General features: G+C 42.7%; 4 protein-coding genes across 9 annotated transcripts in view; 2 read left to right on the top strand and 2 right to left on the bottom strand.

Annotated features, from left to right (window-relative positions):
• khsrp (KH-type splicing regulatory protein) overlaps positions 1-4,545 on the top strand; it is a 12,262-nt gene extending 7,717 nt beyond the window's left edge. For both annotated transcript variants that reach the window (XM_015053728.1, XM_015053727.1), the window contains exons 9-18: positions 96-194; positions 296-397; positions 489-591; positions 1,239-1,363; positions 1,467-1,757; positions 1,839-1,948; positions 2,024-2,109; positions 2,200-2,400; positions 3,742-3,938; positions 4,082-4,545. In XM_015053728.1, the coding sequence (XP_014909214.1) occupies positions 96-194; positions 296-397; positions 489-591; positions 1,239-1,363; positions 1,467-1,757; positions 1,839-1,948; positions 2,024-2,109; positions 2,200-2,400; positions 3,742-3,938; positions 4,082-4,090 (1,323 nt within the window). In that variant the 3' untranslated portion in view covers positions 4,091-4,545. The remainder of the gene's footprint in view (positions 1-95; positions 195-295; positions 398-488; positions 592-1,238; positions 1,364-1,466; positions 1,758-1,838; positions 1,949-2,023; positions 2,110-2,199; positions 2,401-3,741; positions 3,939-4,081) is intronic.
• Positions 1-5,075, bottom strand: part of LOC106960585 (regulator of G-protein signaling 5) — a 40,125-nt gene extending 35,050 nt beyond the window's left edge. Inside the window, exon 1 of the mRNA XM_015053736.1 lies at positions 5,061-5,075. The gene's annotated coding sequence lies outside the window, so the exon portion shown is untranslated. The remainder of the gene's footprint in view (positions 1-5,060) is intronic.
• A 15-nt stretch (positions 5,076-5,090) lies between these two features.
• Positions 5,091-12,537, top strand: dcaf15 (DDB1 and CUL4 associated factor 15). Of its 2 annotated transcripts, none has more exons than XM_015053729.1 (13): positions 5,091-5,235; positions 6,236-6,333; positions 7,848-7,986; positions 8,076-8,182; positions 8,276-8,421; positions 8,504-8,665; positions 8,841-9,440; positions 9,509-9,600; positions 9,844-9,966; positions 10,603-10,685; positions 10,772-10,876; positions 10,954-11,069; positions 11,879-12,537. In XM_015053729.1, exons 1-13 carry the CDS (start codon positions 5,140-5,142, stop codon positions 11,932-11,934), a joined length of 1,923 nt encoding a protein of 640 aa, XP_014909215.1. In that variant the 5' UTR covers positions 5,091-5,139; the 3' UTR covers positions 11,935-12,537. The 2 variants fall into 2 exon arrangements, with proteins under 2 accessions (XP_014909215.1, XP_014909216.1); XM_015053730.1 differs by having other exon boundaries at positions 5,091-5,223.
• Positions 12,538-13,059: 522 nt separating this feature from the next.
• LOC106960593 (MHC class II regulatory factor RFX1) overlaps positions 13,060-23,992 on the bottom strand; it is a 19,514-nt gene continuing 8,581 nt past the window's right edge. Inside the window, exons 1-17 of one of the 4 annotated variants that reach the window (XM_015053755.1) lie at positions 23,417-23,525; positions 23,193-23,290; positions 23,013-23,102; positions 21,374-21,447; positions 20,972-21,266; positions 20,693-20,874; positions 20,492-20,611; positions 19,302-19,423; positions 18,978-19,096; positions 18,727-18,830; positions 17,885-18,036; positions 17,456-17,553; positions 16,837-16,986; positions 16,554-16,765; positions 16,202-16,355; positions 16,042-16,087; positions 13,060-15,473 (exon numbers count right to left, since the gene is read on the bottom strand). In XM_015053755.1, the coding sequence (XP_014909241.1) occupies positions 15,295-15,473; positions 16,042-16,087; positions 16,202-16,355; positions 16,554-16,765; positions 16,837-16,986; positions 17,456-17,553; positions 17,885-18,036; positions 18,727-18,830; positions 18,978-19,096; positions 19,302-19,423; positions 20,492-20,611; positions 20,693-20,874; positions 20,972-21,266; positions 21,374-21,447; positions 23,013-23,102; positions 23,193-23,290; positions 23,417-23,501 (2,280 nt within the window). In that variant the 5' untranslated portion in view covers positions 23,502-23,525 and the 3' untranslated portion in view covers positions 13,060-15,294. Of the gene's footprint in view, positions 15,474-16,041; positions 16,088-16,201; positions 16,356-16,553; positions 16,766-16,836; positions 16,987-17,455; positions 17,554-17,884; positions 18,037-18,726; positions 18,831-18,977; positions 19,097-19,301; positions 19,424-20,491; positions 20,612-20,692; positions 20,875-20,971; positions 21,267-21,373; positions 21,448-23,012; positions 23,103-23,192; positions 23,291-23,416; positions 23,526-23,992 lie in introns of those variants that run through there. The other 3 variants (XM_015053753.1, XM_015053752.1, XM_015053754.1) reach the window with 3 other exon arrangements.

The following is a 23,992-nucleotide window of genomic DNA, read 5'->3' on the forward strand; positions in this document are numbered from 1 at the left end:
TATTAAGAAGTGGGGGGGGTTTTTTTGTTTGTTGGGGGGGGGGGGGGTGCGGGGGTTTATAATTGGTGCATCATGTTCCTGTGATGAATTTCTAGGAGCGAGCTGGAGTTAAAATGATTCTTGTTCAGGACGGATCACAGCCACCAAACATAGACAAACCCTTACGCATCATCGGAGACCCTTACAAAGTGCAGGTACCGTCTGGACGCGGACAACACGGGTTCGTTTTAAGACGACATGTCCGCTTTCGTTTCTCACTGCTCCTTCTCTCCGTCTCTGCGTGTTCCTGCTGCAGCAAGCAAAGGAGATGGTGAACGAGATCCTACGAGAACGGGATCACGCTGGGTTTGGAGACAGGAATGAATACGGATCGAGGATGGGAGGCGGCGGCATTGATGTAAGTGATTCCTATTAAAATGTTAATGATGCAGTCGCTTGAAGATGAGCGTGTTTCAGAGTTGGGATCAGATGTCTTGTTAATCCTACAGATAGCTGTACCGCGACAGTCTGTGGGAGTTGTGATTGGTCGCAGTGGGGAGATGATAAAAAAAATCCAGAGCGATGCCGGTGTGAAGATCCAGTTTAAACCAGGTAAAACACACACAGGCAGGATGCCGTTAGTGTTTTTGGTGATGAGAACTGATTTGATTTCAGTACAAAAAACTGAATCATAGATTTATTTTTGCTTTCTTAGAACTTGATCTTAGTTTTTGATTTTTTTTTTTTTTTTCATGTCTTAAAACTGTAATTCACAAAATTAGGATTTTGTGTGCAACGTGTACACTCTGTTGTCTATATTAAAACAAATCCAAAGGGACTTAAAATGGTTTTTCCTTTTTTTACTATCAAATATCAGCACAGTCTTACTAAAAAAAACTCAATAAACAACAACTTTGACTGTCTTTAAGTAGTTTAATTGTTGTATAATTTTATGAACTGGCATAATCTCCTCTTTCTGAAATACCAGAACACATTAATAAAACCAAGTCCGTTCATAAAGTGCCTAAATTGTTGTGGTGCTTTGAGTGAGAGAGAGCATTATGAAGGGTTTAGGTTCTACAAAACTGTGCAGGCTGTGCAGCAGGTTGTCATGACAACCAGCTCTTTACATCCAGGGCCAAATCTTGCATGCGATGATGAAAATATTACCTTTGTGGTATAGATCCTGAAACACTGTTGTTCACCCTGCTCCAGCTCTGGTCTTTTAGAATTGTTTATTAATACCGTGTAAATTACAGATGACGGTACAGGCCCCGATAAGATCGCACACATCATGGGCCCTCCGGACCAGTGTCAGCACGCTGCTTCCATCATCACTGAGCTGCTGCAGAGCATCCGTGCCCGAGATGAAGGCGGGCAGGGGGTGAGTGAGAGGGAAGCTCTGGACTTCAGATGTTTGTTCCCGTGCTTCTGAGGGAGGGAACAAATGGCATGTTGCTGACTGGAGTACGTCGTCTCTGCTGCAGGGCCCTCCAGGTCCCGGTATGTCGTCGGGAGGCCGAAGTCGTGGTGGAGGCCAGGGCAACTGGGGTCCTTCAGGAGGAGAGATGTCCTTCTCTATTCCCGCGCACAAATGCGGGCTCGTCATCGGCAGAGGAGGAGAGAACATCAAGTCCATCAACCAACAAACTGGGGCGTTTGTGGAGATTTCCCGTCAAATGCCGCCGAACGGCGACCCAAACTACAAACTGTTTATCATCAGAGGCTCCCCGCAGGAGATCGACCACGCCAAGCAGCTCATAGAAGAAAAGATTGAGGTAAATTTTAGGTAGGCTAGTTATTAGAAAGTCGCGCAACTTCTCGACCAATCCTTGAACGGATTGATCTGGTTTTCCCAGGGTCCTTTGTGTCCAGTAGGCGGTGGTCCCGGTTCTGGAGGTCCAGGTGGGCCGATGGGTCCCTATAACCCTAATCCCTATAATGCAGGGCCTCCTGGTGGAGCGCCGCAGTAAGTACAACACGCTGCAGTTGTTGGTTTATTTACATTTAGACTGGATTTAAAGTGTTGTGTCTAACTTTGTAGTGGAGCTCCTGGGGGTCCCCAGTATTGTTCTCAAGGTTGGGGAAATCCTTACCAACAGTGGCAAGCTCCAAACTCGCATGACCCCAGTAAGTGTCTCCTATTGGCCACTTTCTCTTTTTCTGTGGTTTTGAAGCATGATTTATTTTATTGGTGTTTTTTTTTTTAATTCTCTTTAGACAAAGCAGCTGCAGATCCAAACGCAGCATGGGCAGCATACTATGCTCAATATTATGGGCAGCAGCCAGGGGGCGCCATGGCCCCCCAGGCACCAGGTGCCCCTGCAGCAGCAGGGGACCAGGGCCAAGGAGCTCAGACTTGTGGGGGCCAGCCTGACTATACGAAAGCCTGGGAGGAATATTATAAGAAGATGGGCATGAGTAAGTTGGATGTGATGAAACAAAATCTGACTGAACTTTGAAATGCGGTTTAGTGGCTCGGGCTGCACCAGTCAATCTGCCAGAGATTTTAATCCCCTAAATTTCTCCTGAATGGCTCTAATTGGTGAGCGGCAGGAGCAAATACTGAATTTATGTTGATGCTTTTTTTGTCAGGGTGTTGGTGTGTTAAGAAAAGCCACAATGTGGTGATTAGGAAGAGAAACAAATAATCAACTGATGATTAATCGTCAACTAATGGTTTATTAGATTAAAATTAGTAACGATTGATAATGACAGTCCACTTAGACTTTCTTTCAGTGTTGTAGTTTTGTTGCCATCCAGTAGAGGGCACTGCTGGTCCTCCTTAAGCAGAGCCAGTTGATCAGGAATAAAAGTGGCAGGGCCATACAGAGTTCACTTTTGGATGCAAAATCATTTTTTTATGATTCTTTTGTTAAATGGAAACACTTAGCAGGTGCCTTTAAGTTTCACATTAATGGCGCTCATTCAGCCAAGCTGCTTTGTGGTACTTCAGTATAAATATCTGGTCGTGGGGCATTGACTGGTCACATTTTTTATTCTATTCAGTGTTTTATTTTTCTAAAGACGAACTTAAGAGGTTCCTGTTTTGTTACATTTTATAAATATTTGTTTAATAATGTGAGAAAACAGCAATTCATTAGTCAGTATTGGATACAGTTGCGCTGACTCAAAATAATGCTAAATTTTAATTTTTTTAAAATTCAGCATATCACAAAAAATTTATTCCATGATGTTAAGGAAAGTCGGTCATAACTCTTGATACAAGAGAAAACTGAGGATTTTAAGAAAATGGCCGCTTAGTCGATCCATAAGATCAATCTACTTTAGATTAACTCATTAATCAATAACTTGCATCCCTAGTAGGAAATTATCTCTTTATCTCTATCAAACAACTTCCAGTATATCTTTTTTTTTCGTATTAATTATTCCCTTGTCAGAATCTGCTGATGAGACCTCAAGAAAACTGGAGATGAATATTAACCAGGAAGAGCGTGCATCTTTGCTTTTGGTCACAGACACTCAAGTCTTACAACAAATTACTTTCTTTTTCTTTTTTTTCTAACTTTCATTAAAAGAAAATACAGACAGAGCACAGAAAATGACAATCTAAAATTTATATTTGAGTTCAAAAACCCAAACATTAAACAAAACGGCCTCATCTGATTGGCATCACACAGCAAACTGTCTATAGAATGACACTCTTCAATCTTGATGCCTTTTAATAAAATAACTGGTGCATCTCTAATCGATTTCATAATTCAACTGATGGATTTTTTAATTTTTTTTTTATTTTTCCAGCTCAGCCAGGTGGAGGAGCAGCAGCCACTCCAGGCTCAGCCCCAGTCGCTGCAGCTGCAGCACCAGGTGGTGGTGATGCTGGTGGCCAGCAGGACTACAGTGCAGCCTGGGCTGAGTACTACCGACAGCAGGCCGCCTACTATGGACAGGCAGGACAAGCTCCCGGACAGGCAGGTGGTCCACAGCCGGGACAGCAGGTAATGCACCTTGTTGCTTCTGATGAGACTTTTTTTCGGAACAGATGTTCACAGCCTAATATCTCGTAGTTTCTGTTGAGGCTGCCAATTTATTTACCTCAGCACATGAAAATAATCATCTTGTGTCCGTTTTCTCTTTTCAGCCCCAGTAAACCCTTTGTTGATCTGTTGGACGGATGTATTGGATCTCAGGATGCGTTTACTTTTCCTTTATTTGGCTTTAATAAGACAAGGCCAAGGTCTGCTTATCCCTCATAACGTTATCCATGTGACATACTTTTTTTATGGATTTATAAAGGGGAACACATTGCGCCCATAAATTGAACCAAGCACTAAATACCTTTCCTGTTCGGTTTTCCCCTTTACATGACTGCCTCACCTCATTATTCAAATAAAGGTTTCATTTTTTTTTTTTTTATGAAAATGTGAAATGAGCAATTTTGCTTGCAAGCTACCACAACAGCATCTCAATACTGATTCACATTTAGTATTTCCCTTCAGTTTTCAGAGGGTACAAAAAGCTGTCTAGCAGTATTTTGAATATATTCACTAATTATCTTTTTATGAAAGATAATTGCAAAGTTGTTTCGACCTAGGTACTTTTTTTTAAAAACATTCCTAGTGTTTAATTTGCAGGTGTTAATCTTCCTGCCGTGAGGATTTTTTAATTGTATTCTTTTTTTCAAGAGGGTATTGAGTGTTTGTAATACCTGTAATGCTACTGAATGCTACAGAAGCTGAATGCGGTTTGGCAGCAATTGGTCACTAATTGTCCTACTAACTGTAGGCTGGTTGTGTGTGCATGTATATTTGTGTGCTTGACTTGCCCTCCTTTTCATTCTCAGCTTTACTTTTGAAACATTTCTTCCATTAGGTTCTGTCCTATTTTTACTTTTTTTTTTTTTTTTTTTTACGGTTTGTTTTTAAAGACTTCAATAAAACATTAATATGATACCGCTGTGTTGGTGTGGCTAAATTCTTATCCACTTAGTGATTTCATATTGTTTCTCATGGAGACATATTAACCAAGCCACATTTAAACCTCCCAGTGTGTAGACTACTGCAGGGGCGTTGCCTGGTTAAGATCAACCCTTTGAAGTTTTGATTGAAATGTCCACCAACCAATAGGAGTTCAGTGTTGTATTGTGAAAACCAATCAGGATGCACCTTGCTTCAACTGGGAACAACGGCTCTGTAGGATATGGCGCCCAGCTCGAAATCTGAAAAGGACGATAGCAAACAGAAAACACCAAGAAAACATAAAGACCATGTCGTAAAGCTTCTAGTACGTGGCAAGGCGAGTATATATAATATTGACCTAAAATAATAGCAATCTTGTCAAGAGACGTAGACAGACTAGTTGAGACCTCCCCGTTTTTGCAACCGATGAGGCTACTAGCCAGTTGCTAACTAGCTCTGCAGCTAACCAAGAAACAACTGGCTAGTGTCAGGTGGCTAATTAAGCTAATGCTACAAACAGTAAACCGTTGCCGTTTTCTAGTATTTTAACTTCCCAACATTTTGTGTTCGATTGCACTTGCTAAGGAACGCAGACTTTCTTTTTTAGAATGAAGCTGACCGATAACAATAGTTCAGTAACAACATAAACGAATTATTCTCTTTTTTTCTTGCTATAATTCGTCAATGTCTGATACTACCTGTCTCAATTCATTTAAACTTTTTAAATAAATTGAGCTCAATTATCAGGCCAGTTGTTTTTGACGATTTATTTTATTGTATAACTACAGTACTCTGTCAATTCAAAATGCTAATTAACTCCAGACCTGAATATTTAAGAGTTCGTCCATGACTTTTATAAATTTGAAAGTATTGAAAGATATAAAGTAGCTTCCCCTTCCTAATTAAATGAGTTCTCTGATCACACCCCAAAATCTTGCTGATTTCAAGAGTTCTGCATAAAGACATTTTTCTTTTGTACTTTTTTATCTATTAATTCTCTTCTGACCCTTTTTACCACAGAGATATAGGCTGACTGATAATCACAACTTGTCAGTGTTAGTCTCCTGAAGCCTCGCTTTCTCTGAACTCTGCAAACCTACTCCTGCTAATATGCTTAAATTCAACAAGTATTCAAGTTTATGCAGCTTGAAGTTAGAAAATACACATAAAATTGAGTGGGAAAATTTCTAAGTTGCCTTATAATTGTGCAAACAGAGGTTGTGATGTTTATATTTAACTTTTTGAAATAATTTCTGAAATGAATAATTTATTACAATTCAGCTGTAGAAAACCGGCCCATCACTGTTTTGTTGCTACCATTTGCTTTTGTTCCACAGCTGTCGGGACAGTTTTCTCAGCGCGTGTTCAGGAAGCTGCCGCCTCGAGTTTGCGTCCCATTGAAGAACATTGTCAGCGAGGAGTTCCTCAGAGCGGGGTCTGTGTTTCTTCATATTGAAAAAAGCAAAACAAATTTAACTTGTCTGTAAGTTAGTTTTAGAAGTGAAGATCCTTTTCAGACCTTTCATCAACACACGTTCGGGCTTGGATATAAATGGAAGCACAAAACCATTTTATCATCCTGAATGATCTAACCTCTGTCAACTCCTTTACTCGCGAATAATCACTTATCCACTTTACCCAGTGGGCTTTCAGCTAAACAACAGACAACAAGTCTTTAGATATTTCTGTAACAGAATAAATGCAGGAGTCATTGGAAATTTCTCCAGCTGCAGGGAGCAGAAAAAAAAACATTTTTTTTTCCATTAGAAGAAAGAAAAATTGGATGGGAAATGTTTCCAGTCTGAGAAACATTGGCAGCCATGTTGTTGAAACTGAAGACGTGCTACCCATCACTCTGACTGAGCGGCCAGAATAATGTCGTCTTGTCATGCTAAACTCTAAAAAATAAAAAATAAAAATAGACAGAAAAGGATATTATTCTGATCGCTAAACAGTTTCAAACTAATCCTAATCAAGTTTTAAGTTTCAAATCAACATAATGGACAAATGTTACTGACATAACTTATGTTATTGCTGCTTTATTTAGTAGCAGTACTATTAGTTGTTTTTCTGTTTTAAATCAAAGCAGTTCTTACACATTTTCATATATTCCATTGTAAGTATATTGTTGCTGCGTTATATTTCCAGAAGGTTATCATACTGTTAGAATCTCATTTGGAAAAATGCTTATTTCAGATTTTGATAAGCTGCTTTTATTGGGGGACCTTTAGGCCTTAAAGACACAACATAATGCAACTAAAGACGAGTAAAACAGTTTGAATCTTTAGATTTTTAATCCGTATAGTCATCCTTTCTTTTCATTCAGCCTTAACTGGCAAATAATTGGATGAAAATGTAAGTCATGCTTCACATTTTCACACCAGCAGGTAAAATGAGTTTCAAAACCAGTTGGAATGACAGAAACTGCGCTACGCTTTAAAAATAGCTCATCATCAGTGTGTCAGTGTGCAGCTTTTTATATTGCACATATATCCCAAGTGTTTTGAATCGAGCCTCTCTGCAGCAGACAGCCGTACCTGATTCACATCACTGTTCTCACCAGGCTATAGGCCACACAGTGTGTGGGAACAATTGTAGCGAACTGATATGATTATCACAATATTAAGTGTAATACTGCGGTTGCAGGATTTTTAGCCTGAATACCAATGTTTTCTCTTTCTAAAGCGTGAAACGGGATTCCTACCTGCTGTCCTGTATACAAATAAACACTAATAATTGTAGAAAACCCTTACGTTTTCTCTAAAAATGTGCACTATAACATCGTTATCAGAGAGAAGTTATCAAGAAAAACGGTAGATGCGTGCAAAAAAATGCCAACAAAGATTTTTCCATTGATTATTGAGAATGATCGGAGTAATTTTCTGCTAGCCCATCGTTGCTAAAGTGTTGCAGCTCAAACGGCGTTTAAGTATTGCCGTTCGGTTCCAGGCACATCTTCCTCGGCTTCACCAAATGTGGCCGCTACGTTCTGTCCTACACCAGCGACTGCGGAGAAGACGACGACTTCTCTTTCTACACCTACCACCTCTACTGGTGGGAGTTCAACCTGCACAGTCGACTCAAGCAGGTAAGCGGAAGGAAGCCAGAGCGTCCCCTGCAGGTGTTTTGATCGGCGGACCTCTTGTACGAGCGTCTTTCCCCCGTTGTTCTCTTCAGGTCCATCATGTGCGGCTGTTTGCGGGCGAGGAAATCTACAGCGACCTGTACCTCACCGTGTGCGAGTGGCCAAACGACCACACCAAAATTGTCATCTTTGGTTTCAAGTAGGAAATGCTGCCGGCACACTTGAGCTAGCATTCTGTCAGGGCCGACGTTTAGCTAAGAGGGTTTTTTTTTTTTTTTCCCTCTCCGTTCAGTACACGCAGCTCAAGTTCTGTGTTGATGAACCTGATGATGAGCGACGAGAACAACCGGGACATCTACATCACCGTTGCCTCCATGCCTCCGTCCCGGCCGTGCTCAAAGTGCTGTCCGCTTCCTTCGGCCACAACCGTACGGACAGGTGAACCTCCACGCGCGCGCGGCTTGCTCCTGCTCTCTCGCCTCCTTCTCCCCAGCCGCATTAATCCGTTTGTGTCCTGCAGGAAGTGGTGAGTGCCTTGAACACGGGTACGTGCTGAACAGCAGGTACCAGGTGGTGTACCCGTTTCCCACCTTTCAGCCAGCTTTCCAGCTGAAGAAGGACCAGGTCGTCCTGTTGAACACTAGCTACTCTCTGGTGGCCTGTGGCATCTCGCTCTGCCCCGGTGAGGCCAAAACACAACGAGAACGATCTAAACAGTCGGCGTGGATGCATGCGACCCTTTCACGCCTAATGCAAAATAGAGTTAAAGTGGTGTTTAACTTCACATCCACTTTAAATACACACATCACAGGTCAGGTTTTGTTTTCTCCCCTAATCTGTGTTCACTTTATTTTCAGAAAAACAAGATCAGTCATCCCAGATCCTTTACACAAAGGGAGCTGCGCAGTCAACTCAAACCTCATCATCTCTTTCCTCGACATCACCCGACTCTTCATCGTTACCCCAGGGATCTCCAGAGAGCCGGCTTTTCCCCTGCAGGCCCCCTCCGGTTCCCTCGTCGCCCAGCCAATCGCAAGCAGCCATCAGAGCCCGGGAGTTTGCAGCCGACCTCTTCCGGCGAGCCCAGGGAGGGTTTGGAGCGGCGAGAGAGACCGAGCGCCCCGGGGAGAGGAGAACAGCCGACGGCGACGAGAAGGAGGCGCCGCATAAAGCGGCAGACAAAGGGATTAACACAGACCCCTCGAGAGCGGAGGAGGATTGCAAAGACAGGAGAGCGGAGGACAGACGGACTAGTTCGCAGCAAGCGTCTGCGTCGTGCGGAAGCCCTCGTCTCGCCGCGTCTCCCGCCTCTCCTCCACCGTCGCTTCCATCGACCTCGGCGCCGTCCTCGAGCCAGGATCCGAGCCCCAGCGAACCCGGATACGTCAACTACTCCCGTCTCCACTACCGCCTCCAACAGCAGGGGGCAGCAGAGCAGAGTTCAGGAGGAGCCGGAGGTGAGGGTTTCAGTGTCTCTGAGTTCCTTCCACACTTTCCTCAGTAAACTAATAGTTTGTTTTTCCAGGCTACGAGGACGATAAAGTCCAGCTGCCCTTCACTGTCACCGATCTAAAAGGGAGAAACCTGCAGCTGATCACTGGGCCGCATAATGGACAGGTGTGTGTGTGACATTATGTTAGAGAATACATCCGTCTGGCACAACCTTAACGGGAGGTAAAAATAAATGCTTGATATGACTTTTGAAATCACATACTGACCTGCTTCTGCGTTAGCTGTAATGTTGTGGCGTTTCCATGGTGTTTTGCGCTCCTTTAATTGAATATAAGGTCGCAATAACGGAACAAACCGTTTAATTTCCCATTTGGACGGTTTCAAGCTGCCTCTGTGTTTCTGTGGCAGAGTGTTTGTGTAGAACAACTCACTCTGGACTTCGAGTATCTCATCAACGAGGTGATCAGGAACGACGCCGCCTGGGCTCCTCTGTTCTGCTCCTTCAGCGATTATGACGTCGTGATCCTAGAGGTAAACACACACCCGCTCACTCGGCACGAGTCGCAAAGTTCAAACCAGTAAAGAACATCTGCAGAATTGGGACATGTGCAGTTAAAGCAAGAGTTTGATTTTTATTAAAAGCTTTTCGTTCAGCGGCTCCCAGAAATCTTCAGACCGCTGCTAAAATGTCAGCATTTTTTTTTTCCAGTTAAACTGTGTAGATATGGAAACAAAATCTGTTTTGGCTACAAACCAGTAGCAGAAAAATCTATTTGTTCACTTATCACAAAGCGTACAGTTTATGCAGAATCACCATTTTCACACATTGCATGTTTTCTATTCTGCAATCCTGGTTTATGTAACATAGGACAACGAAGAAAGATGTTAATAGTAGGAACAGTACAAAAACTGCACATTTTATATATATATATATATATACATACATACACTTTTTGAAAACTTTGTTTTTGTGTGAACCTTTAACCTGATGCTGCTGTTACACCCAAATCTGTCCTTTGCTGGACAATGGAGTCTGTTCTATTCTATTCTAAAGTATCTCTTGTAATCTGGCTGTACAGCAGGAATCCTCTAGAGTCTGGCTTATTTAACATGATGACAAATGAAAAATGTCAGATGGATACATAAAGAGGCCTTGATGCTCCTCAGGTTTGCCCAGAGACCAACATTGTGATGATCAACATTGGCCTGCTGCTGTTGGCGTTCTCTGTCTCAGACGAGGAGCACTGCAGGTACTCTTCCTCTTCCTCCTGATTCTCCTCTTTAGCCTTTCAGCTCAGCGTTTCTCTCATCTCCGTTCTCATTTCGTGTCTTTCAGGCCAAACACGTACCATTCTAACCTGCAGGTCAGTTGGGACCTTAACACAGGCGTGTGTCGCACTGTGGGTGTGGGTGACCTAACGGAGGTCAAGGGGCAGACTAGGTGAGCACGCACACACACAGATCTGGCTGTTCCTTGAAAAGCTGAGTGTAAGGGTCATTCCTCTCTGTCCCTGGTAGTGGGAGTGTGTGGAGTTCCTACAGAAAGTCGTGTGTGAACACCGTGATGAAGTGGTTGGTTCCTGAGAGCAGCTCCCGCTACATCAACCGCATGACCAACGAAGCTCTGCACAAAGGTGAGCGTAGGCTTACACACACACACACACACACACATATACATCTGTGTCACGTCATCAGTCTTGTCACATTAACTGGGATGAACATAAAAATAATTTTGGCCGTTTTTATCGATTAATCTAAATTTTGGTTTTTGAAAGATCTGGATTTATTTATTTTTTTTTCCACCAACGCTGTCCTCTTAGTTTCCATAGCGATGTGACGTCAGCACGCCCTGAGCCGCCATCTTGCTTGACAGCCGTGTTTTACAGCTTCTGTTTTCCTGGACTCAGCGCAGTACTAGGGCTGGGCTAAGATTTTTTTTATTATTATTTTTAATTACGAGAATAAATCAAACAATTACCAGGATCCAGTCGTAACATTAGACAAATGAAGTAGTACTTTTATGAGAACTTCAACATGACAACATAAAAGTAAAAATGAGGACTGGTGAGCATCATGTGAAGCTGTACTTTGGTATCAGTTACACAGATAAGGAAATATTTCATCTTTTAACACATTGACGTTAAATTATTAAATTAGCAGGACTTTCAAACGATGGCGGAAATAAAAGTTAAGTTCCATCTGTTAATCCATTTGTGCCTCCATCCATCCACTCGTCCTATAAATTGATCCTTCCATCCTTCCATCCAGTTTATTAAGTTAGGAGATTTTTACAGCTTTAAGATGAACTGAGAAGTCTGGAAATTTGAGTAAAAATCTATAAAAGTTTGTTGTCCGAATCCCCGCCTCATTTTAACTGTGGGGGGAAAAAAACACATTGTTCCTACAAAATGTTCTAAGGTCTTGATCAACTTGTCTCGCTCAGGCTCATCTCTGCAAGTGTTGGCAGACAGCGACCGATGCACTTGGATTGTATTATGAAGGGAAATTTGGAAGTAACAAGAGTTACAGAAACCAAATCACACATTCACCCAAGAAGACGCGTCGTCTCCTTCAGCGAAGAGTTCACGTCACGGCAGCACTCTTCCACTGCAGGGGGTTTAAGTTTAAAAGTGTAATTAAAACTAACCAAACAAAGGCTTGTCTGCTGCAGATTTGTTTGGTTTATGGATTTGTAGCTGTTTTGTAAGTCTTTACTGTAATGTTGCAGCCACCGAAACCAAGAGCTGAACTGAACAAAGATGTCATTTGTACTTAGTTTTCTTGTTTGTTTTGTTTTTGGTTTTTTGTTTTTTACACAGGAAGGTATGCTGTTGATGTTTGACTGACTTTGCGTTTGTTATAATTCAGTGTGGGTTTATTTGTGAGGATGAGTGTGACGTGAACGTTGAAACTCGATGCGTTCGGCTGCTTCTGAACAAGTGTTTCCTCTCAGTCTGGGTCAGTTCAGTCCGCTGCAGTGTTTTAAACCAGAACCAGGTCTGTACCATTCTCATATTCCTGTCATAATCATCTGCCAACTGGATTAGAAATGACTGTCTGACTGGAAATATTTTGTTAAATTAAAATATCTGAATTAAATTACATGTTGTTTTGAGCTTTTGTGTTCACAACCTGACAGATTTTTAACCGTGGCTTCATGTTACACGATTGCAGTTTAAAGAAGCAGTGTTATGCGTTTTCCAGGCACAGGCTGTAATTTTCTAGCACAATTAAGTAACTGTTATGTTGATTTACTATAAAAATGCCATAAATATCAAGCATAAAAGAAATTTGACTTTGCATTTCACCACCTTGAAATTGGCCTCTGTCTCTTTAAGAAGCTCCTGTTCTTTCTGTGGCATCTTTAAAAATCTGGAAGCTGCTTGGTTTAGCTGGAGATTAAATTACGTTTGCAAAAGCATCTGATGGAAGGAAGGGTGAGGCTGGAGTTTATTTACTTAAAAATAATATATGTAACGTTATGTCAGAGTTAAGACTGATCAATGTAATTTTAAAAATATTCAAATTTAATTTGAACTTTAACTTAAAGACCTAACCTGGCATCTTGATCAGATGAGAGAGACGTGTTCAGGTGAGGAACAAAGACGGGACAAAACTCAGGCGTGGAGAGGAATCACATCTCTTTACTTGAAGGGATGAAGCTACAAACGTCGATCACAGGTTTAAGTACAAAGATCTCCAGTATAACATCAAGAGGACAAAATTTAGAAAAAAGGTTCCCCAATACAAGCAAGGAACAAATTCACAAACTTTGACATCAAAAGGTTAATTTATATTCTTCAAGTCAGATATTTCTGTCATGTACATTTAAACGGAACATTTTTTTTTTTTCCTTTGCAAAGATCTTTGGTGGGATCTCAGTGAAGAGATGGTCCTGAGAGACATCCCACTGCTAGAATTTTTAGTTTTACACTTGGAACATAAAAGTCTGTTTTTGTTTTGCTCATGCAACACAAGAAGCTGCAGGATGTGAGCATTATGTTCTTTGGAGGAGGGACAGGGGGGGTGAGGGGGGTCCACACAGATCCACCATATTTCACATGCTGAGACTGTTATCACAGAGGAAACACGCGCCGTGTTTTCACTCCGGATGATGGACGTTAGGACAACATCTTAAGGCAATAATGGTTAGACGACATTAAAAAATAGAGCAGGTATAGATATTTAACCGTTTTTCACAAAAGATACGCAATAAAATTCATCCACAGTATGCCATTTCATAAAATAAACATCAACTTTCTTCTCTACAAAAACCTCTAGAGACAGGCTGCGGCTGGTACGACACAACGGAAATGTTCCCAAAGAGCCGGGATGGGCTTTGGCCTGACCACGTGACCCGCTGAAGAGGGCCACGGCGTTGTAGAAAGAGTGTGTGTGTGTGTGTGTGTGAAGGGGTTGCACGTAAACCTAAAGATGGGTGAAAGGGAGAAAAGAAAGAAAGACCATCACCTAGCAGGAGTGCCACCATCTTTTTTTTAAAATAAATATACAGCGCCTTGCAAAATTATCCATACTTTTTTTTTTTTTTTTTTTTTTTTTTTTTACATTAGAACCAAAAACTTATATTTTTTGTTTTTTTTATTGGGATTTTATGTGACGGATCACTTGGAAGTAATGAGCAACTATCAAGTGGATGGAAAATATTAGTTATATTTTATCTTTGTAATAAATAGTCTGAACAGATTTCCAGTTTTCCACAAGCGAAGCAGAGGACACATGCTGTGGGAATACTTTTTGTTTAGCGGGAATAAGAAAGAAGAAAAAAAAAAAAAAACTTGTGGGAAAAGAATTCAGCGTCTAGACGTAGAAAGGTGGTAGAAACGTATCCCAAAGAGACATGAAGCTGAAACTTGAGTTGATGAAAGATGATTTATGCAAATATCTGATTGACTGCAAAACAAAAACAAAAGCACATATTTTTTTCCTTCCACGTAACAGTCGTAAAGTACTTCCCGGTGATCTGCTCCATGAAAAATCCCAACAAAATCCCAACAAAGTCCACTCTGAGATGCGATTTCAAACAAAGAAGTAGAAAACGTTCAAAGGGTGTGAATACTTTTGACAGGCACACTAGTTACTCACCGTACAGTTCATGACAACACCAAGACCACTTCACAGGACATTCATTTATTAATCCACAATGCAGAATAGAATGTGTGTGTTTATATAGATCGCAAACTTTTTAGTTTTTTTTTCTTAAGATTAGAAATCTCTTAAAGGCACAGATCATCAGTTAGGTGGCCAAATCAAAAACAAACTAAAAAAAAAATAAAATAAAATATGGCAACCTCACCTAAAACTGTTCAGACATAATTCACGCTGCTGTATCGTTGCAGATGCTACTCTTAGATGTCCGTTTCTTACAGAGACATTAATTAAAGTCCTGCACACCCTCCCCCCGCCCCCTTGCACCCCACTGCATAGTCATTTCATTAAAGGCAAGCAATGGGTTTGAGTTAAAGAAGTACTGCTGAAGGAGACGGGACGATTCTCAGCGCTCCACAGCACTCAGGTCAGTGGTTAAGGCAGGACAGGAGGGAAGTCAAGAGCGTAATGTACTGACAGGTCAGGCTTTACAGGCGTGGGCGCTGGACAGACGGGGGAAAGGCACAGGGAGCGAGGGGAGAAGGGCCGGAGACGGTCGAGTGAAGGCAGAGAGGTCAACGACAGCAACACAACGGTACAGAACAGAGAGAGAGAGAAAAAAAAATTTAAAAACATTTTAAAAAATCTGAGATGGGCTCGTCCACATTCCCACGTTTCACAGACATGATGCAGACCACCGTGGTTTCAGGACAGGATGGCATGATCTGAAACGTGAAAGCGCACGCGGTCAGCTCAGGGCGATGCGCCGTGGGCCTGGGTCAGGGCGTGGTGCAGGTTCAAGCTGGTCCTGGGCTGCTTGGCCGGCGGCTCCATGTCGCACTTATCCTCGTCCACCTTCAGGGAGCTGGACTGCAGCATGATCTCGCCGCTCTCCTCCTCGCTGTCCTCCTCGTCGTCGTCCTCTTCTTCTTCTGGCGGACAAATGTCGGCGGTAAGGACGAGAGCACGAGCGGAAGCTGAGCGCGCATGGCCGTCACAGAGGAAAATACATCTTCGGACATTGTTACACAGTAACGTGATAATCAGACTGTACAAATGTGACGACTTCCTCCAGACGGTGGCGGTAGTGAGCTTTAGGCTGCACTGAGAGACTCAACAGGGGAAGGTGTTTATATACCAGCCTAATTTGGGAATGTTATGAGAAATAAATGGCTAAATATTTGGCTGGCTTATTGTTGCTATTCCTACAAAAACAGTGTCGTAGAAATCAACATCCCCATGAAATTAGGTTCTAGATTTACGCAGCATCAACCGCTTCCTTTGCCTTCGTTCCAAACTGCTGGAATCAAGAAATTTGAACTAATGTCTTCAGCCCGTCAATTAGGAAAGCTGATGAAATCATCACATTTATACCACATAATTATCTCGTTTTGTACAACATAAGCGTGACGCTGTAATGTGACAGTGTGATAACGTTCAAAAAAGTATTTTCCTCCGTGACAGCAACGCTCCTCTGTGCATCAGGGATGTTTTCTTTACCTTTATCCAGATCTGGAGAGTTTCTGTTCTTAATGGTGCTGGCAAACTGCAACAGAGAAAAGACAAAACAGCAAAGATGAAAAGAAGATCGAATCAAAAAAAAAAAAAAAATAGCACCTTGCGCCGAGACAGAGGAAGAGCGCGTGGCGTTACAACGTACTTCTCCCATGACTGCGATGGGCGTCTCCCCTTTGGCCTTGGCCACCCTGTGCTCGATCAGGTAGTACATGTACTCGTCGTACAGCAGGCGGATCAGGTGGAAGGAGCCGAAACTTGCGGCGCTGCGCAGAGTCAGGTCTCGGATCACCATGGAGCTGGGGAAGAGGGAGGTCATGTACAAAATGTACATTGAAAGAAAAAACTTGAAGGGATTCCTGGTCCGGGTTTCAACCAACTTAAATTTAAGACTTTTTTTTTTTTTTTTAGACAACTATGAATGGAATTTAAGACCTGCGTCTCCACAGGAACGTACAAACTTCATCCAGCCAATCTGGCAACAAACGTGCACTTACCTATAGAAGGACCAGTTGAGCAGAAAGACTTTGGCCGCCTTGGGCAGCGACGCCGGGTTTTGCTCGTAGGGCTTCAGCACCTGGGAGACGACTCCGTCCAGCCAGGACGCCCACTGCTCCAGGGAGTTCTGCTGCTGCAGCGTGGCCTTGAAGTCCTGCTCCAGCCGCTGGACCACGCGGTCTTCACACTGACACACCCAGGATGCCTGCTCCTGAGGACGGGGACACGGGGCTCAGTGTCCGGCCCCGCGGAGACGGGCGGACAGCGAGCATCGGCACCGACCTGCACATTGGTGAAATCGACGCGGTTGAGGTCGGAGAGCATTTGGTTGATCTGAGCTGAGTTCTTGAGGACGGCGCGGGCGGCCTGCGCCAGATGGTTCAGGCTGGTGTAGCGACGTAACGTCTGGGAGAACGAGCCCACGCACACCACCTGGAAACGAAACACGTAGTAGCCTTAGCAAACGGCTGAACGTCAGAAAATCACAACATAAACATCAATGTCAAGTTGTTGATTTTTTTTTCAACAGACGAGACGTAAAAATGAGGAAACGCATTTTCTCGACGTTTTGCTAAGGTGCTCATTTCTCCACATTTGTCATCTTACAACCAGATTTTAATTTGTGGGTCACAGTTTCGCAAAACATTTTGGGCCCCGCTAATCTGGGCATTCAAATTTTACATAAATCCCACCAAAAAGGCGGTTTGAGGAAATAACACGACAGAATGTGGAAACGCTCACGGGGTGTAAATACTTTTGCAAGGTTCTGCATTCAAAGACATATTTAAACTTCTAACATGTTTCTAAAGCATGTTTCTAAATTAAGTTGTTCAAGTAGTAAAACTAAACAGGAAGTCTAAAACAACACAGCATGGCAACCCGTCTGTAAAAGTTCTCGCACCTTGATGCGAACCATTTCCTCAGGGATGTTCATCATGGCGCCCGTCAGCCAGTTCTCCAGACTCTTGGCAAAGTTGCGGATGGCCTGAGTTAAGGCACCTAAAGGTGGGAAATTTGTTATTAAGACAACGAAACGTAACCATAATCGCTCTAAACATTTGAAAACAAAAGGATCCGTTTTAAAACAAGCTAAATATGCAACCCACTGATTAAAAAAAAAAAAAAAATCACCACATTTACTGTAGTTTTTTTTATCACAAATTATTTTACATATTAACATGAACAGATTAGATTTTTTTTTTTGCTTTAAGTACAAATAGATGAAAAAAAAACAAAAAAAACGCTGCTACATCAGCACGCCCTTGTTCTCTGATCGCCACGTTTGACGCAGCTGAGAGTCGATCTCCGGGTTTTGTCCTCGCTGACTTACTGGGGATGGGTCTCAGCACGTCTGGGATCAGGATCTCCACCAGCGTCTGGTAGAGCAGGTTATCGCAGTCCCTGGTCCAGCGCAGCACCGGTTCAAACTTGCACAGAGCCACCAAACAGGACCTGGGCAACCGTTTCTCAGACTCGTCGTGACTGACGGAGGAGTTGCACAAGAGAAGAAGAGTGTTTCTGTCTGTCCCGTCGCAGGCAGCGAGCAAGGTCAGGCTGCGACCTTAAACGTTCATTTATCTTATTGGGATTCTATGTGATGAAGGAGCCCACAGTCAGGAAGTGGAAGAAAGATACAAGGTTTTTTTTTTTTTTTTTTTATTTGAATAGTAATATGTGACACGTGCCACTGTGTCAATAAACTATTTGTTAATAAAGTGACATTTAAAAAGTTGGTTGTACTGAATTTTGCTTAGGGATGTCAGAGTAAAAAGGGGGCTAAATCCAGAGGCACACCACACTTTTTAGATTGGTATTTTTGAAAAAGATTGATCATCCTGTCACTTCACTTCAGCGTCACATAAAATCCCAATAAAATGAGAATACGGATATCATTTCTTGATCACCAGAGGTGACCCAGAAGTTACTCCAGCCAAAGTGCTAAATATTAGCAAACACAACCATCAAATAAATAAAACTAAATAAAAACAAATATGTACATGGAAACACGCGAGTCTATAAATCTACAAACGAATCCAGAGTGAATGTAAAGGCGCCGAGTGGGCCGATGGCTACATGCAGAAATGACTTTCTGTGACAAAGTTCAAGGGGGGGATAATGAATCCTTTTGAGAAATTCTACTAAGACGTTCATAATCGTGTTTAAGAAGCTTACAGGTTGAGCGATTCTGCGTCGTTGCTCTGGCTGAACCTCCAGAAGGATTTCCACAGAGTCTCAACCAGAGTGAACTGAAGGTTGATCATCACATCCAGAACAGCCTGCAGGAAGAGGGAGAGGGAAGAGTGTTACGTCGACGTTCGACTAGCCGGTTGGAAATGTGTAAAAATCCAATAAGATAAAAAAATTAAAAAAATATGCAGAAACAAATGGAATGCCGTCAGCGAGTAAAGCCGTCCGGTTCCTACCTCACAGTGCTCTCTGTACAGAGCCTGGAAGGCCTTCAGGTGCTCCAAGTGGATCCCGTCAGGCAAGGCTTGATCTTGCAGATCAATTTTCACAAATTCTGGCAGCAGCTTCGATGCTTCTGAAAGCACAAAAAAAAAACAAGACAACAAACACTTAACTTTTTTTTTTTTCTTCTCGTTTCAAAACAAAACAAACAAAAACACAAAGGTGTTAGCATCTGTAGCCTTTCGCTTCGTCATTGGGCTAAGAAGAAATCAGCTGCTGTGATAAAACCACGCAACAATAAAGAGAAGGGGAGACATTTGGGAGTTCACGTTTCTCACCGAGGAACTGCTGGTACTGTTGCACCTGGGCTGAAATATCAGAGAGCCCCGCCGCCTGCTGCTGACCCGCCACGCCCGATGTCCCGTTGGCGATCCCCTGCGTCTTCTGCAGTGGCTTTATCCTGTCAAAATCGTCAGGGAAATGCATCAGAGCGCACAAAAACTGTCAGAATACGACACATGGAAAAGCAGCTCATACAACACAAAACAACAACAACAAAAAAAGTTGAAAATGCATTTCAGATGTTACCAGATTTTTCACTGGATTTAGGTCTGGACTTTGACTAGGTCATTCTGACACATGAATATACTTTAATCCAAACTAATTTGACTGCAGCTCTGGTTGTAAATTTAGATTGCAGATATTTTTTTACACATCTGCTCCATTCATCTTCCCATAATCTCTGTCCTTGCTGAAGAAAACATGCCCACAGCACAATGATGCCACCACCACGTTTTATCACTGCTAAGATGCCATTTTGTCTATGCGTTATGGAAATGTATTCAAAAACATTAAAATGAGTGTTTTACATGTGAGACTGTGTACTGTACAAACTGTGGGCAGTTCCATATGATTGGTCAATCACCACTAAAATGATTAGTTTGTATTTCAGTCAATCCGCTTCTTTAAACTATGATACAAGTATTGTATTTTTCACATAGTGCCATTTTATAGCACAATCAAGTAATTATGTTAGCTTCAGTTACTATAAATGTGCTTAATATATCAAGTTAAAGGAAATCTGATTTCACAATTTAGCACCTTGAAATTGGGACTCCGCCTCTTTAAGAAGCTGCTTTTCTGTCACACTCCACCTTCAGCATATCATCACAGCAACGTTTCTCCACTAAGCTTTTAACATTATTCTTAGAAGCAGTTTGCATGATGAGCTCAGCAGGTCGTCGGGTGTTTGCTAATTGCTGCTGCCGCTAGTTTGAAGGAGCTGAGTGGGGAAGGTGATCCGCCTTACGGTGATCCATGAGGCAGAAGAGTGGAAACTGGAGGAGCTTTGTGGAAACACATGTTGCTTTTTGAGAACAAGCACTTGGGGACCCCGTGAATGGTTGCCACAGGGGATTCGAGGACTTCTCAAACGTGTGTGAAAGAACTAAGGTAACACTCCAGGTGTGTTTTTAATGAGGGGATTAACATTATAGCATGGCGTGAAGCTCAAAACTTAAGCCGATACCTGTTTTTCTGTGAGAAAGGCTGCTGCCTCATGGCCATGTGCTGCTGCTCATCCATGAGTCTGAGCAGAGGGGAGCCGGATTTGATCCGCAGGCCGTAGTAGTGGTACTTGGAGTTTCCTCTGCAGAGGAACGCAAAGAGAAGAAGTGATGCCTTCGCCCTGGATGCCGCTCCCCACGTAATTCGGGTAAAATGTGTCTACCTGGTGCCCAGTCTTCGCGTGCGGAGCCCCATGAAGACGGACCTGATGAGTTTACCAAAGGACGCGGCGTTAACTGGCTCTAGTTTCTGCTCCTGGCAGTGCAGGATGTAGTGGTAGTAGAGGGTGCAGCGGGGCAAGCTGACCCCTTCTGCCCCCTCGTAGTTTTCCAATAACCACTGGACCTGAGTGGAGGGAGGGAGGAAACGGACGGAGGACACCGCGGACATGAATGGACTGGACTTCCTGGTCACCGCATCTCATTGGATCTCATATACTCACAGTAGCGGGAGGGGCGCGAGAGTTGGGGTTAGAGTAACTCTGTGCTCCCCCTCCCCCACCTGCTGCTGCGCCTCCTCCTCCCAACAGATAGCCCCCCTGGATGACATATCCCGCCGCTCCCGCAGCGCCAGCCCCGCTGTTGGCTCCTGCCGTCGCCACGGAAACCGCCTGCGAAGTCACAGATCCGGGGAGGTCCGAGTCGGGGCTGGGCGTGGCCTCGTAGAAGGCGGAGGAGGACGCGGGAGGGGTCTGGGTGTAGAGGGGCGAGTCGGAGAAAGGGAAGCTGTTTGATCGACTGGAGGAGAGAGAGAGGGGAAAAAAAGAAAAAAAGAACTGATATCAACACCTGCAGACAGAATGTTTCCACCTGCGTGTCAAAAAGGACCGTGAGGCGACGCATACATTGCGGATGTGGTAAACGCCGCGTCTTCTGCTCCATCCACGTACTGCACCTGGTCCGAGTAAACGTGCTCCACCTGAACAATCAGGAAAGAAGAGATTAGCATTAATGGTTTCCAGCCACATGGCAACGAAACTGCATTCCTTTCTTAATCCATTGGGATGAGCATGATGCAGGATTTTTGGGCGAGTTTTAGAATCTTTAGGACATTTGTGAGGTCAGACACTGATGTTGGACAAGAAAGACAGACTCCAATTCATCTACAATCTCCATTTTCTACCACAAAAATGACACAAAATTGTCCAAAATGTGCTTGTATGCAGAAGCATGAAGTTATTTTCATTGAAAATAAGGGGTGTGGGGGGGGGGGGACAAAGATTATAACTAAAAAATAACAACAACACAAGGTTAGTGAAAATAGTTGACAGAAAAACACTTTGGGCTTCAAATTATTCCTGCTGTATATTTCTGCTAGTTTCCTTTGGCTGGAACAGCAAATGTGACTCATGCCTGATATGACTGAGAGTCAAACGCAAAAACCAAACAATCGTTTACAAAAGGTTGAAGGAGATAGATAAAATAAACAAAAAAAATAAACAAGATAAAATAAAAAATAAAAAATAGGAAAATACTCTAATATAGCTAATGTTATCATGCTGGTGGTTTTATTTTGTAGGAATCCTCCATTCCTGTCATTTTCATACATTTCAGAGAAAGTCAAATACTTAGCCAGTATATTTTAGTCCTTCAAAGTAACTAAAGGGAGAACATTTTTGGGTTTTGGTTTTTAGAATCGACATTTTTGAGGCCACCTTTAGTTTTAAATGTTAGTTTTAAAAAAAAATATTCAAAAATATCCGAAATTAGCACATCAAAAAATTTAAGCTTCGGTGTACTACAGCAGTCTATTTCTTCCACGTTCTCATTTTCACTTTATTATTATTTTCTTAGGAGGCACCATAAAGTGACTACTTCATTCTACTAATATTGCAACTTTATGTATGAGTTTATTCCCAAATAGTTAATAGTACTTTTTTTGTCACAATAATATGACTTTATTCTCAAAATTAAACAAATTCTTAGCCTGGTCTTGATCCTCGGTTGAAGCCAGATCTCTGATCCAAGGCAGTTTGAAGAGAAAGGGAGCACAGGTGAGCAAAGGGGCTGAGTTTTTTTTTTTTTTGTTTGTTTATCAAACTAATAAAACTCATTATCAGGAAATCAGTCGGTGCCCTGTTACCACATCCACTTACTGACCAGACCAAAAATATTTAGCAGAGGGTTAATTTAAACGACAAACAATAAACTCACACCTTGTTTGTATAATCACAGGATCTTTAAAAAAAATAATAAAAAAACAAGCCGTTTCTAAAAAACAAAAAGAAAAACAAAAACAACCAATTAAGATCCAAATTTTCACTATGAACCAATCATTTTGACCTCCTTGACTTGAACTTTGAGCTTTCTCCCACAGAGTGCAATGTTACGTAATCAGCAACGAAGCCATGTTACGCATCTTTTGTCTAACTACAAAGATGCGACTGAGGAATAAAATTCATGTGACATTACTGCACCAATCAGAGCCTACCTTATCTTATCTAGTGTGTACTATGCAGAGAGAGAGAGAGAGAGTCTGTTTACCTCCTGGTTAATATGCACAGACTGCAGGCTGCTGATGTGGCCTGTCTGAATCCTCTTGGTTGGCTGCGTCACTGCCTGCAACACTGACCTCTGTGGGAGAGGTAATCCCAAACTCGTCAGTTAAGGCAGGCTGCTGCACAGTCGTCTGCGCAGCAGCCTGTGCATTGTGCAGTTTCTCACCTGTGGCGGAGTCTGCACGGCCTGGACCACCTGAGTGGGGATGCCAGGAGCAGGTGGGCTGGAGTCCGACAGGCTGTCGTTGGAGTGAGCCGAACCCTCTGAAAGACAGGAGAGCAATGGAGGAGGGAGATGTTCACAAGAAGAACGAGACAAAAAAAAAAAAAAAACACAAAAAAAGCAAAAAGGACAGACGCAGAGACCCCAACAACAAGTTTGGTACTCACGAAAAACCACCTCCAAGTCATAATAACAGCCGCTGCAAAACATATTGCTGCTTAATTTCTTTTTTCTGCTCCACGGAGCAAACATGGAAGAGGGAAAGTGTGTCTGTCCATCTCTCCCCTTCTGTCCTTATATCTCGCATGCAAAAGGACAGCCTTGGACAGCTAATCTCCCCAGATGGAGAGAAAAATCCCTCCATCTTGTAAACATGCAGATCAGATGAGAGAGGGAAATGAGAGGTGCATGTGGGCCGACGGACGGGAGGAGGAAAACAAAGGATGGAGAGCAGGCAGTGGAGAGGGCAATCACTTCTTTGTAACCTTCAGGATTTAAATTAAAAAAAAAAACCCCGGAGCAGAACCCTTCTTATCGTGTTGCTTTATTTTTTTTCTTCAAACCTTGGCTGAAAACAGCTAAGCTACTGAGCTTCCACCTAACTGTGGCACATATGAATATTAAAGTTGGTAAACTATAGATCAATTCTCACATTAGATGTGCCTAAAGTGGCTTTTTTGTAAACCCCCCCCCCCCCAACAAAAAAAAAAAAAAAAAAAACAAAAGGAGAAAGAAAAAAAAGA

This window comes from Poecilia latipinna, unplaced genomic scaffold (assembly GCF_001443285.1).
Source record: "Poecilia latipinna isolate Pla-1442-1.1 unplaced genomic scaffold, P_latipinna-1.0 Scaffold1200, whole genome shotgun sequence".
In the NCBI taxonomy this organism is placed as follows: Eukaryota; Metazoa; Chordata; class Actinopteri; order Cyprinodontiformes; family Poeciliidae; genus Poecilia; species Poecilia latipinna.

Coding starts and splice junctions, on each gene's coding strand:
- dcaf15 (XM_015053729.1), top strand. CDS start 5,140: ATGGCGCCCAGCTCGAAATCTGAAAAGGACGATAGCAAACAGAAAACA. Junction 8,183..8,275: donor ATTGTCATCTTTGGTTTCAA/GTAGGAAATGCT, acceptor CTCTCCGTTCAG/TACACGCAGCTCAAGTTCTG. Junction 11,070..11,878: donor CAACGAAGCTCTGCACAAAG/GTGAGCGTAGGC, acceptor TGTCTCGCTCAG/GCTCATCTCTGCAAGTGTTG.